This window comes from Pinus tabuliformis, chromosome 4_2 (genome assembly GCF_031772625.1).
Source record: "Pinus tabuliformis cultivar Carrire ecotype Pingquan chromosome 4_2, CPIR1, whole genome shotgun sequence".
In the NCBI taxonomy this organism is placed as follows: domain Eukaryota; kingdom Viridiplantae; phylum Streptophyta; class Pinopsida; order Pinales; family Pinaceae; genus Pinus; species Pinus tabuliformis.
In genome coordinates, this window is record NC_142304.1 from 797,085,126 (window position 1) to 797,098,889 (window position 13,764).

At 37.0% G+C, this 13,764-nt stretch overlaps 1 protein-coding gene across 1 annotated transcript in view; it reads right to left on the reverse strand.

Annotated features, from left to right (window-relative positions):
* The window catches only part of LOC149172057 (T-complex protein 1 subunit gamma-like), a 123,920-nt gene that overhangs the window by 75,672 nt on the left and 34,484 nt on the right, over nt 1-13,764 (reverse strand). Inside the window, 1 exon segment of the mRNA XM_089424190.1 lies at nt 2,777-2,849. Within this exon segment, the coding sequence (XP_089280316.1) occupies nt 2,777-2,849 (73 nt within the window).

Genomic DNA, 13,764 nt, shown 5'->3' on the forward strand with positions numbered 1-13,764 from the left:
TTGATCAAGTAGAATAGTAGGCTCCTCAGCAAGGGGCCACACCACAGGTTTCAGGTGCATAAGGTGGTACATCAAGATAAGTAGGTTCACCTTTCTCGAGGGTGACAAGTTCACAAGGTACAATTTCACTTGGTATAGGCTCACCTGTTGCAGGTTCATCAAGCATATTATCTCAGAGTTCAAGCTCTCCCTTGGTCATTCCAAAGCATTCCTCACCAAGAGGAGAGGCACCAGTTGAGAATTTCCCCATACCACCACAGGAGACTACTACAGGGAAGAGGAAGCCAAGATGGCTTCGAGAGACCCTGAAGGCAAGTGGTCAGTGAGGGAGAGTAGACCGCCAAAGAGTTTGGTTGGCATTGTGGCAAATGTTGTGGAGACAAAGCCAGCTAGTTTTGAGGAGACCGCTAGACAGCAGACCTAGAGGGATGCCATGGTGGAGGAGTATGCATCTATCATAAAAAATGATGTCTGGGAGGTAGTGCCACGTCTTGATGGTAAGTTAATTATGACTTCTAGGTGGCTCTACAAGGTCAAACATCATGCAGATGGCAGCATTGAGAAGTTCAAAGCTCGATTTGTGGTGTGGAGTTATCACAGCTAGAGGAAGTTGACTGTGAATAGACCTATGCACCAGTTGCTTGTTATACTTCCATTAGAGCAGTGATATCTATAGCAGCAAAGATGGAATGGAGGATTCACCAGATTGAGGTGAAGACCGCCTTTCTCAATGGTGTTATACAGAAGAGGTGTACATTGAACAACCTAAGGGCTTTGAGTTACATGGGAGGGAGTCTCATGTATGTAGGTTGAAGAAAGTCGTGTATGGATTGATGCCTACTTGCAGCAAATGGGTTTCCAGAAGAGTGATGCAGATCCAACCCTATACTTTATCATGTTAGGTGATGATCCACTCATTATGGTACTATATGAGGATGACTTGTTTATTACAAGGGAGGACAGTCTCATCCAGCATTGCAAGAGAGATCTTGCTTCAAAGTTTGATAACACTGTTATGGGGTTGATGCATTACCTTTTGGGGTTAGACGTTGGCAAGAGGATGGGCACATCTTTGTGGGCCAAGGCAGGTATGCAAGTGATATCTTGCGGAGATTTCGTATGGATGGTTGCAGGCCTATGACTACTCCTATGATCACCAACTAGAAGAAGTTGCATGATGGTGATTCTGAGTTGGTGGATCCCACTTTGTATTGTCAGTTGATTAGGTCATTGATGTATATCTAGTCAACACTACAACAGATATTTGTTTTGCAGTCAGCTAATTGATTCAATTTATGTTGGAGCCTAGGAGAGTACATTGGGTGGCTGCAAAACATGTGTTGAGGTACTTGCAGGGCACAGTGGATTATGGTTTGGACGATGTCAGATATGATGGGGTCAGATTGTTTGGTTGCACAGACTCAGATTGGGTTGGCAATGTTAGTGACCAGAAGAGCACTTCTAAATGTTGTTTCTCATTGGGCTCAGCGGTTTTGTCATGGTTCGACAGGAAATATAAGTCAGTGGGATTGAGCAACACAGAGACGAAGTATATGGCAGCTAGTCAGGCAGGGTGCGAGGCATTATGGCTTCGCAAGATGCTTCATGGATTCTTTGGTCAAATGTTGAGACCAACTATGATTAATTGTGACAATCATAGCTGTATTAAACTCTCTAAGAATCCAATATTTCACGATTGGTTAAAGCATAAAGAGATCAGATACCACTTCATCAGAGACTGGGTTCAGCGAGGGGTAGGTTAAGCTTGAGCATATATCCATTGATGAACAAGTAGCAGACATTCCACCAAGCCTTGGCCAAGAGGCAACCATGTTTTCTCCAGAGACAAGATGGGAGTGGTGAGCAACACCTTCCTCGGTAAGAGGGAGTGTTGGGAATAGTACCAAGGAGAGGTGTTAGTAGGCCTTTATCCCTTCCTGGCCTGATATTTGAGGCAGAATTTTCAGGATTGCTGTTACATGCAGCGTGAATTTCAAGGAGGCTTCTAGTTATCCCCTGGCACAATTTTCGAGGAACTGCAGTCATCTTCAGGAACATATTTCAAGGCATTTTCAGCACAGAAATTGAGGTTGCGTCTTGCACAGAAATCAAGGAAGATTTGGCACTAATTTCTAGGCATAAAATTCTGGGCGTACAATTGTGAAAATCTGAAAAAATCAGTGGGCACAAATTTCCACATTTGTATTTAATGCTTCAGCTGTTAAAGGAGAAAAGTACTGTGATTACTTTATGTACTTCGACTATCCTCCTTTGAAGACCGGTTTTCCCCAAGAGGCTGTGGTGTTTTTCCAGGATCACCTTGACCAAAAACTAGTGTCTTGCTTGTGTAAATGCTTGCAAAAATTATGTCTTAATTTTCAGCTGATAGGAAAGTGAAAAATTGTAGAAGTGCTCTTTGAATGTTTACAATTAATGCATACTAAAATTTATATCAGCATGAAAAAACATGTCGAATCCATATACATATTGCAAAACAAAATGAAAAATTCAGAACATACTAGAAGCTCAATAGACAAAACTTTCCTGTCACAAGTCAAAAAGGATAAGTTAAATTTGTAATCAATATCAAAAAGAACTCCCTATATATAATATGAAATAGGCCAAAGTTATTATCACTACATCACCGAAGTCATTTGCTGCTAAGCGTCAAAAATATCACTATATTTATTGCTACAAAAACAAACTCTGCAAAGAATTCCCTATATATAATATGCAACACGTAGCAAAGAATTCCATATATATAATATGCAAATACCTCCTCCTGCATCGAGTAGCATCTTCATCATAGAACGGGGACCTAATGTGGTTCGAATAATATCTGCAACAGCCTGTAAAGTAACAAATGTAATACCAGTCAGCAAAAACAAAACAAGAATAGAAAACTTGAATACTTTTAAAATCAATTCCTATTTATTTGCATTTCCAAAGGCTTGATATAGATTCTAACAAGGATTAAATGCAGTAAAGAAACATGAAATGACAATGTTTGGATATATGCTTGGACTATACACTGGATATATTACTCAGATATTTTCAGATAAAGAAAATGCATTTTCCATTCGACGAAACCAAACGATATTTTCCAACCAAAGCCTTCATTTTATTCTTTCTTTTATTATTTTCTTGCCACTCAACCATGGAAGTTTGTATAGTGGGGAAATTTCTATTGAAAATTGGAGATATTAATTGACCTAGTACATGGCCTGCCATGAGTGTATATTTGTGCTAGTTTCTTGCTATAAATGTACCTGGTATCGCTTGAGACATGGGGAAACAGAAATGCATATCTAAAATGGGAATGCACTGGAAACGTGACCCCCAAAAAAGCAGGAAACATAATCCAAGACCCAAGAAAATCATGCTACAACAAATACCTACATATCATTGAAATCATTGCCTATATTGGGATTCTCATCATCAATATCACCCTCTAAGCATTAAAATAAGACAGAAAAAGCTTAACATGTCAAATCCAGATTTTGTTTTAGTGATGCGTACATGTTTACTAGGTTCATGATAGAGTTCAAGAATCAATGACATTAACATCAAGGTACATAGAGGGCTTGGTGCTCTTGATTAAATGCTAGTTTCATACCCTGTACACAAATAAATCCAATGGAAATGTTGCAATCCCCAAAAATCCTGAAATCCTAAAATTTTAGGATATTGAGTGGGATCTAAAATTCTACTTTCTCCATATGAAGTCCAATGAGGTTGGAACCACTCTCAAACATCCTAAAACAATTAATGGTAATGTCAACATTACCATTAAGAATTTAATAATTACTTTAAGACTTTAACATTACCATTAATTGCTTAGAATTAGTAGGGCCCTAGGGTTGAATATTATGTTTCCCCACTCATAAATTATTGATTTTTGAAATAATTTCCCCTTGTTTGCTTCATGGAAAATGGCCACAGCATCCTCAACAATGTTATCAAAACCAGACCAAAAGATTGATCGACCAAAAAATACATAAAATATTCAAATTTTCAAAGGAACATATAACTCATGTGCATCCATATGAATCCAATTTTTTATACACAAATATACAAAGCTTTTCATGTATACAGGAATTAAGGGTGCATATAACCAAAATCGCTCCAAGTGCAATCCATTTTTAAATCAAAATAGATCAGAGGAACTCTAAATAGCCTCTAGAGTCCAAAAAAATCATGCTATAACAAATAGCTACATAACATCAAAACCATTGCCTATATTGGCATCCTCCTTATGAAGATCACCCTCTAAGCATTAAAATAAGATAAGGAAAGCTTGACATGCCTAATCAATGATTTTGCTCAAGTGCAGTGTACATTTTTACTAGGGTCATGATGAAGGAGTTCAGCAGCCAATGTCACCACCATTGACATATGGAGAGTTTGGTGCTCTTGATTAAAATGGCAGTTCCATATCCTAATGTCACAGAATCTTGCAGAAACATCACAATCATGCCAATCCTGAAAAACTATCAAATCTGTTGAATTTTGAATGCGATCTAAAATTCTACTTTTTCCGTATGAAATCTAATGAGGTCAGAACCAATCTCAAATATCCTGAAACAATAGGGGCAGCAGGAGGGGGAAGGGTCCCTGGGGATCTCGTTGAGCACCACAAAAATAAGTACACCTAGGATCTTTGAAAAAAACTAACAACATGGCTGAAATGAATGGGTTCCTCCTCAGTCTTCAGATTGCTAGGGATAAAGGAATCTCCATGATTGTTATTGTTGGGGACACTCTAATAACAATACAATTCTTGCAAAAGGTTACTACCTCCAAGACTAATAAGCTTAATCTCCTCCTATGAATTATGAGTATCATGGGACCCTTTCAGCGTAAAAGCTTCTTCCACATCCTTGGATTCACAACTGTCGCAGATCACCAAGCTAATCTGGCATGCAATCTCGTAAAGGGACAAACAAAAATAGATGGGAAACAAGGCTAGCATATCATTCCATGACTTAACATGGAACATGTTAATGGAAAAGGCTTATGGGTATTCAATTCATCAAATCATTGAAATCATTAAGGCAAGGATCGATTTGATTAATGTGCCTTTGGATCAATCAATATTATGTAAGGTTTTTAATTTAAATGACGCTCCAGTCCCTTGGAAGATGGACTGGGGCCGACTTCCAGGCCACACGCCACCATGTACATCAAGCAGGGTGACGCTGCACAAGGAAGTCGAGCTCTTACTCTCCCTCTGTGCGAACTTCAGGCTCAAATAAAGTGAAATGACGGGTTGATCGCTTATACAGTAAGGAGGACTCTTTTGCAGGCAATACAGAGCTCGATATTCCCATTCATGGAGGAAATTAATGATCCATTTCAGAATGTTAGCTATTTAAGGGACAATGCAAAATGTTGGAATAGTGTGAAGGTTCGGCTTCATCTCCTCAATAATTGGGGAAGCATTTTGAACCCGTCGGCTCTGGATGTAAGGTCTAAGCAGTGCCGGGACTTGGATGGAATCGATTATTTGCAATTGCCTTTTGCATTTGTGTTCAGTCACCAGAGACTTGGTCAGTTCCAAAAGAAGCAATTGGCATAATGTGAGCAATGGCAAATTAAGGAAATAAAGGTCTGAGGTGGTGGTTTTGTGAGCAAGGTTCAAAGCAGTAGCTTGTTGCATTGCATGGTAATAGTAATACATCAGTTTCAACAGTTTGTGTGGGAGGAGTTGGTAAATTTATTTTTCCTTGGGTCTTTTTATTCGGTTTATGTCAGTCTGCGGTGTCATCCTGTAGTGTTTGGCAATGAACTGTTGGTGTATCTAGCAAGCAAGTGAGAGATTAAACTAATTCAGGTCAGTGATAGAGTTTGGGCTTGGCACGACTTTTTAATGGATAGTTCCATCTATGAAGGTGGAGGTGAGGGATCCTCAAAGTGCCCTCTTTGCCCTCACCTCCTTATTTCTGAAAATTTAGACTATAATTCCATTATGCAAATGCCCCCACCTCCTTATTTCTAAAAATTTAGACTATAATTCCATTATGCAAATGCTTCTCCTGCTCTCCCTTACAGTTGCGGAACAAAATGAAAAAATTTATGGCCTCAAGCTTAAGATTAGTCGACATAATGATGAGATTGATGCTCTTCGCTGCCAGGTGCAGAGCCTCTCCTTGATAAGCCTAGCCCCCATATTTTAGTCCTTAGATGGAAATGAAAGTGCAGATCAAGCGGAAGATATGTTTGTTGAATCATAACTGGGTGAATGACTAAATTCTGAAAATTTGTTTTACTGTGGCCAATTTTGTAGCCTTTATAGTAGCCTCTATCTTGCATAGTTGTGTAGAAATCCTCATTTTGGTTTCTCTGGACAAGGACCTGATGTAACTTCTTGGTTTTTGTTGTGTTCCAGGTGCAGATTTTATAAAAATCCTTACTCATCAGTGTTTAAAAAAGAACATCCTAAAACAATTATTGGTAATGTTAAAAATTTAAGTAAATCTTAAGAAATGAAAACAATATATTTCCCCTTGTTTGCTTGATGGAAAATTTCAAAATAGTCATTACATCCTCATAGCACAATCCCCTAACTCACCAAGGGGGATCAAATTTCTTATGGTGTAATTTTTTTATCTTTCCATGTCAACGGTCATGTATTAATCCCTTCATATTAAATGATAAAAAAATTACACCTTAAGAATTTTGATCCCTTTTTGTGCTTGATATATCTAAGATCTAAAATGGATCTACACTTGAATAATTTTTTTAGACATTCCCATGGACATATGTTGTTATTTATTTATTTTCTAGTCATAGACAGTTTTTTCCATGAGAAATGTCTTTATATTTTCTATGAGGAATATGCGTGTTTCGGTCCCCGGGAGATTACTCAAACAACAAGGCTAAAAAGCATTACAAGAAATATTTATTATGAGATCAACATGTCACATGCAAGAATTGAACCAAGGTGGAGAGGGTAACAACATTTTCCCAGCAACCCCAGCTAAACACAATTGACTTGTTATGGTTCTTTTCGTTTATTTATTTTTCGTTGTCATGGTTCTTTTCATTTATTTATTGTTTGTTGTCATGTAATGTTACGTGACAATATCTTCCCCCCATCTTGGTTGTAAAGCACCTCGCTACTCTCTATGCGGTCAACTATGAATAATATCCAATATTTTTTTGTTTGTTGACAACTAATTTATTAATTTAAAAAAATAATAATAATAAATAAATAAACTCTAACTTCATTAACTTATGAGCATAAATAAGTCTTCGTTTACTTTTATTATTACAAACCAATTAAGTAGATATTTTTTTCCTATTTCCACAATCAACTCATAACCAAAAGTAAAACTTTGTTGTTGTTGTTGTTATTGTCACATAGTAAAATTAATAACTTTTTATATTTCTAGTTGTTGTTGGTGAATGCAGTAGGGAAGCTATTAATTCAATTTCCCTTAAATCTTAATAATTGTTTTTGAACATTATTTATCTTCTTGTGTTTCTTTATTAGATCTTTTCATCAAACAATTATTAAGAGAAAAAACAATAAAGACAATGTACACAAGATGTAGACTCCTAGCCAGAGAAAAACCCCTCCAAGGGGAAAACCCAGAAAGAATCTCCTCTTTTTATAGAATCTAACTTCAAATGAGAAAACCAAGACCCAAAACCCTAGACCAGGTTCTCCTCCAGGCATGAGTTAGCCCTCCAAGAAGCCCCTCCAATTAGGTAAGAGTTCAACCAAATCAACAAAGATCAATTTTACTTCAACCAGCTTCCAACTTCAACTTCGACCTCCAATTTGAACTTGCAATTTTAGTGTTCCAGAACTTGTAGAAACCCTAACTTTTGTACGTGTGAGAGAATAAGTTCAAAATTTTGTCCCTTTCCTTCGCTAGGGTTCCCTCCTTTGTTTCTAGTCTTCTTTGGCTTCAAACCTTAACCTTTTTGCACAAACTTTCGAAACTGCAATTAGATCTGAAATCGCAACCTTTGTAACAGCAAAAACCCTAAAATCTCGCACGTGTGAGAGAACAAAGCCCACAAACAAACTTTCTTCCTTCTTGAGTTCTTCTTGCTTTCTAGACCTTTGCTCCTGCTTCCTTGACACTCCTTGCTTCAAATCAAAATTCTTGATTGATGAGATCGAATTGGTGCTAAATGTGATCAATGATACTTCTATTTATACACATCTGTGGGGATTTGAATACCCTTCTTAAGGCCGACTTGTGCTTGGAGGCTCATAGAACTTTCTAGACTCAGAATCAATATCTTTTACATGTTACAACTTGCCCAATAGGGTCTTATAGAATTGACAAGGACTCACTTGACTGAAGAAAAATATTATTTTGACATGACAAACCCTAGAAGCATGAAAAAAATGCTTGACCTAGGTGACCATCAAAATGGAGAAAGAAACCCATGCTTGAAATAATATTTTTCTTTCTTCTTTTTCTTGTAACATAATATATACATAATGACATGAGTATATAAACAATTATGAAGACCGAAACTAGTTACATTTTCTAACAATTCTAACTCAAAAATATAAATCTAAATTTACTTTAAATCCCACTTGTATTTTGTTTGGATTTTTGATGTAATTATGTATATATCATTATCAAACAGCAATGTGACACCATCTCCCCCATATTGAGTTATAGAGCACCTCGTGGTGCAATTGGCAACATTTAAAACACTATAGAAACTTGTGGATGTTGAAGTTAGCTATATTTTTTCATGTTTGGCAATTGATTTTACTTGTTAAGCTTATTTCCATATTGTAGCTGACAATATCTACATCTGAGAACCAATTTTGGGGCTCTTGATCTTAATCGTCGTTTGAAAATTTAGATTTCCCTTTTTGTAATTGACAAATACATATTTGTATACATGCATACACACAGAGAGAGTAATATGTAATATGTCAAAAAGACGATACAATATATACTTTGGGTTCACCATGACATGTTTATGTTGGTTTTTACATCATTAAGATGATCTTTATTCCTTGAAGCCAATATGGATCATGTTGTGCAAGGCCATCAAGACCCAATGCTCACACATTCAAAGTTTCAAGGGCCCTTTGAATGAGCTGGTGGATGGAATCACAATATTACATTGCATAGACAAAACAATACTTACACATGTCATGGAACTAGCACTATATAGTTCATAATGAAGGAATGAAAGAAATTATAGTCTGCTAATGACCAAAATACATCTATGGGGCATCTCCTCCTCGTGTAGAAAAAAGTAAATAAAAGTAAGAAAGTGTTATGAATATGATTCATAACAAGTAAATAAATAAAATAAATGTAAATATTAAATAATCAAAAATTGATTATGTTAAATAGTCATTAAGTTAAGTGAAAAGGCGTGTCTAAAAGACATGCCTAATCATGAAAAGTCACCTGCTGAGGTATAAAAGCAAGGTCCTCATTGTAACATTCATCACATATACATTTTATATATATTAAATTATTATTACAAAATACATCTTGTGTATTTTTACATTAAGTCAACAAGCTATCAGTTTTTATGCTTCAGTGGTATCAGAGCCATGGCGCACAATATAATGATGCGAGTCTTTAAACGTTGTTCGCCACACAATGTGCCATTATGTTCACGTCCTGAATGCGTTGAACAATTTAGTAAAATTGAAGAAGCATTTCAATAATTAGAAAAATCGTGTGCAGAAGTTTCAGCATGTCTAAAGGAAATCAATAATAAGGATGATGATAGCGACAGTGAGGAAACAGAAGGTGAAGCAAGAGAAGAAGATGTTGACCAGAATGATGATAATGATTCCAATGAAGCTGATACTAATGTCAAAGAGGATGAAGTCATTGAAAATAGAACACTTGAACATGTAGAATCTATAAAAGAAGATATAATACATGATGAAGTGGATCGGTATGAATTAGAAGAAGATGATGTTGCTAATGCTTTGCAAGGCCAAAATAAGACACTACAGTTAAAGATTGAGACAACTACCCGGTTTGAGACGACAGTGCTACCTGGTGAGGAGCACATGACAACTAATGAAATGCATACCATTGGTAAAGCCTCATCTGAGGCATCCAACTCAGAGAGAGATTTAGTAGATGGACTGAGTGATGCTATTGTTATGGTGGAAGTCCTTCCTCGATTATCTCGGAATTTGCCATGGGATAAGCAGTCGGTCTTGAACTTGTTGAGTCTATTGTGGGCTAAAGCTATGACAGGGAATTACCCATTACGGTATGACCATCTTTACAACCCAGAGGCTATACTCTCCTCTAGAGGATTCATTGTATTCCGCAGTTTATACCAGAAACACGACAGTTTTCGTGATGAAGATATTGGTCTGTGGGTGTGGAATCTGTTTCTTGGTCTCAAGAGTATGCTTCCCCCACCTCCATTCTCTTTCACATCATGGGATAAACAAATGTTTGTTTGCGACAGTGACTGCGTATATGTGCTCGTTGCTGGCACTGAGACAGAAGAACAAGACGTGCAGCGTGACGTGTACCGTGTGTGGATGCTGAATTTAAGAGAGTTCAACATTGCTTGGAAGAAACTCCCTCCCTTGCCAAGATTAGAGAGCGATGTTGACGCGACCAATTGTCTGGGAGAGAGATACATATGCCAGCGAAGCGATGGATTTCCATGGGGGGAAGATAGAATATGGAAACTCTCAAAAAGTGGAGAAAGTAATGGCGAATGGCATTGGCAATATATTGATGTTAATGCACTGCTTACCAAAAACTTGAATTTCGATACTGAATCGATACCCTCCCATCGTATATTGAAATAATCCACCGATCTAATGACATTTTTAGGGTTTCGAGGAGAATTCTATACGCAAGACTCTCCATTCGCTATCAGAGTCCACATAATATATTTCTAAGGATCCCAAAATCTGTGTCACGTATTTTATTGATTCCAAGTGGAGATCGAAGCAGTGGAAGCGAAAGTCGAGCCGCCATTCATGAGGACTTGTATTACATTGGTGTCATTCCAAAGGTAAAGGGATACGGCTTCGTCATGTTTGCGGATGTTGAAGGTGCCCTCAACACCTTGAAGGAGCCTAGCAAAATGATCGACGGCCACATGACAGTGAGCCGTTTTGCCTTGGCTAGCATCAAACCTTCTCAGACCCACGTCGACGTCAACTTACGAAAGATTTAGGTGGGCAACGTTCCGACGAACATGCAGGCCGATCGTCTTGTTAACTTCATTTCTCAGTACGGTGAGATCGAAGAGGGGTCACTAGGGTTTGATAAGCAGACGAGCAAGTTGAGGGGATACACTATCTTTATTTTCAAGACGGTGGAGGAAGTGAAGCGTGTTCTGGAGGAGACGATGAAGACAATAGACGATGGGCATCAGTTGTCTTGCAAATTGGCAAATGAAAAGCACACGCTGAAGTCCAGTGGAGTCAATTCCACGACGATTGACAATGGCTCTCATATTCGTCCATTCAATGAGACTAGAACGCAGGTTGGGATTGTTCATCCGCACGGTTTGATAATCCGCAGAATTGGTTACTCATTCACTGTTAATTAAAAATAAATAAATAAAAAATACAAAAAAAATGTTTGTTGCCGCTGTCACAGGTTATACCCACAGTCAAACGTTGGGTCATACGTACGTGACCCTCAGTGATACGACAAGTCCGTTAAAAATGGCCAACGCATAGTCGTATAGTCGTATGACGTTAAGCATTGGTCACACCATTTGAAAACGACCGATCAGTAAATACAGAGGTTTGATAAAATATTTAGGTTAATATATATATATATATATATATATATATATATATATAACATTTAAATAAAACAAAAAATAAATAAATAAATAAATCTTAAAAAAAAAAAACAAAAAAAAAAAGGGTCAATATATTTAAAAAAAATATTAAAAAAAAAAATATATATATATATATATATATATATATTAAAAAAATTTAGACTTATTAAAAGAATTATTATTAAAAAAAATCCAAGGAAATATCACTGATGAGCTATAAGATGAGAGGATGGTCAGATTATAGACATCGGGACGACGGACACTAAGTGAAAAAAATCAACAACATTAAAGCTTTAAGGACAAAGCTTCCGAAGGAAGGGTCTATGTTATGAATATAATTCATAACAAATAAATAAATAAAATAAATGTAAATATTAAATAATCAAAAATTGATTATGTTAAATAGTCATTAAGTTAAGTGAAAAGGCATGTCTAAAGGTCAAAAGTTGGGTCCTCATTGTAACTGTCATCACATGTACATTTTATATATATTAAATTATTATTACAAAATACCTCTTGTGTATTTTTAGATTAAGTCAACAAGCTATCAATTTTAATGCTTTAGAAAGCACCACAAAATGGGATAGATCCATAATGAAAAAGCCTCTATAAATATGTTTGAATTTACTTTTGGGGCCATGGTGGCCATTCTCTATGTAGTACTTCATCATGCTAATAATCGTCAAACTGATTTTCAAGCCCCTCACAAAATAGAAGTTAGAACTCAATTCTGTAAAAATTAGGATGACTGCAATCCCTTCATATATATAATACATAATTGCAACAACATTGAAATGAATATATGTAAGTTGTTATATATTTAAGGTTATTCTTGGGTTAATCACTAACGCTTGTGAATCTGCAAGGTTGATTCCATGCAAGCCCTTTCTGTTGTGCAGGTCCACAAGTACAAAAACATAAATTCAAATCTTTAAAGAGGTAATCAAGTAGAGAGGCATAATGTTTTACAGGACATGTGTACCTATGTATGTGTTGATTGCAAATTTTAATGACCAAAATCAAGAATTAGAACAACAATCATGAGGAGCTAATAGGAAAATGACCTTAAGGTCAAAACCAGAGTAATACACCTAACAATCATAATCATCTTAATGAACTCAATTGTAACATTAAGGAATAGTGAGTTTCTAGACACTTAACACCCAATTCCAAAAGACATTTAAACCCAACTGACCTATTACCCATCATGTCAACAGGATTGCCAAAAGACATTTAAACCCAACTGACCTATTACCCATCATGTCAACAGGGTTACCTATAAAAACTTTTGCAGTGTGTAACACCACCATTGTAAGCCCAAAGTCACGAGTCAAAAACGTTATAACAATCATGTGAGGCCCTGTATTAGTCATCTCAGGCATGTGTCTTGTTCTTATTTTCAATATCTTTTTGTTTAGATAGGACTATGGCTGAACCCTTACAGTTCATCTTGGGTTCAATTCATCATGTATAAGATTAGAGGGTCGTATGTGAGCTTACTTAAGGACTCATGGTTTTATGGGAGCCTGCATTTGTAGGGGTGATCACTGGTGCATGGGCCAGTCTAGCCCATGTCAAGGTGCACCTATTTCTTACTGCATTGCTACAGTCTATATAGTCTATAGTAGCATTGGTTGTGGTCCCTCAAACAACTCTCATGCATGGCAGTCTCATTTCCGATTTTCACAATTCCTGATGTTGTCCTTCTCATTTTATGAAATCTTTGCAGTCTAATATCAAAGGACAGCAAGCTAGTTTGATGCATAAATCCTACGTTACCGGATCCGCTGGGGGCATGCGGTGATACCTCGGATCCCCGAATCCGAAACGGGTACAGGTACGGATACGGTGGGATCCGTACGGTCACTTAACAAAATGTTCATCACGCAGTTCAGTTGGGTTTCAATTCTCAGTTTGGTTTCTGTATAAATCTGTGTGTAGGTATCGCTATCGTTATTGTTTATTTCGGCTTTCAAAACGGAATCCACG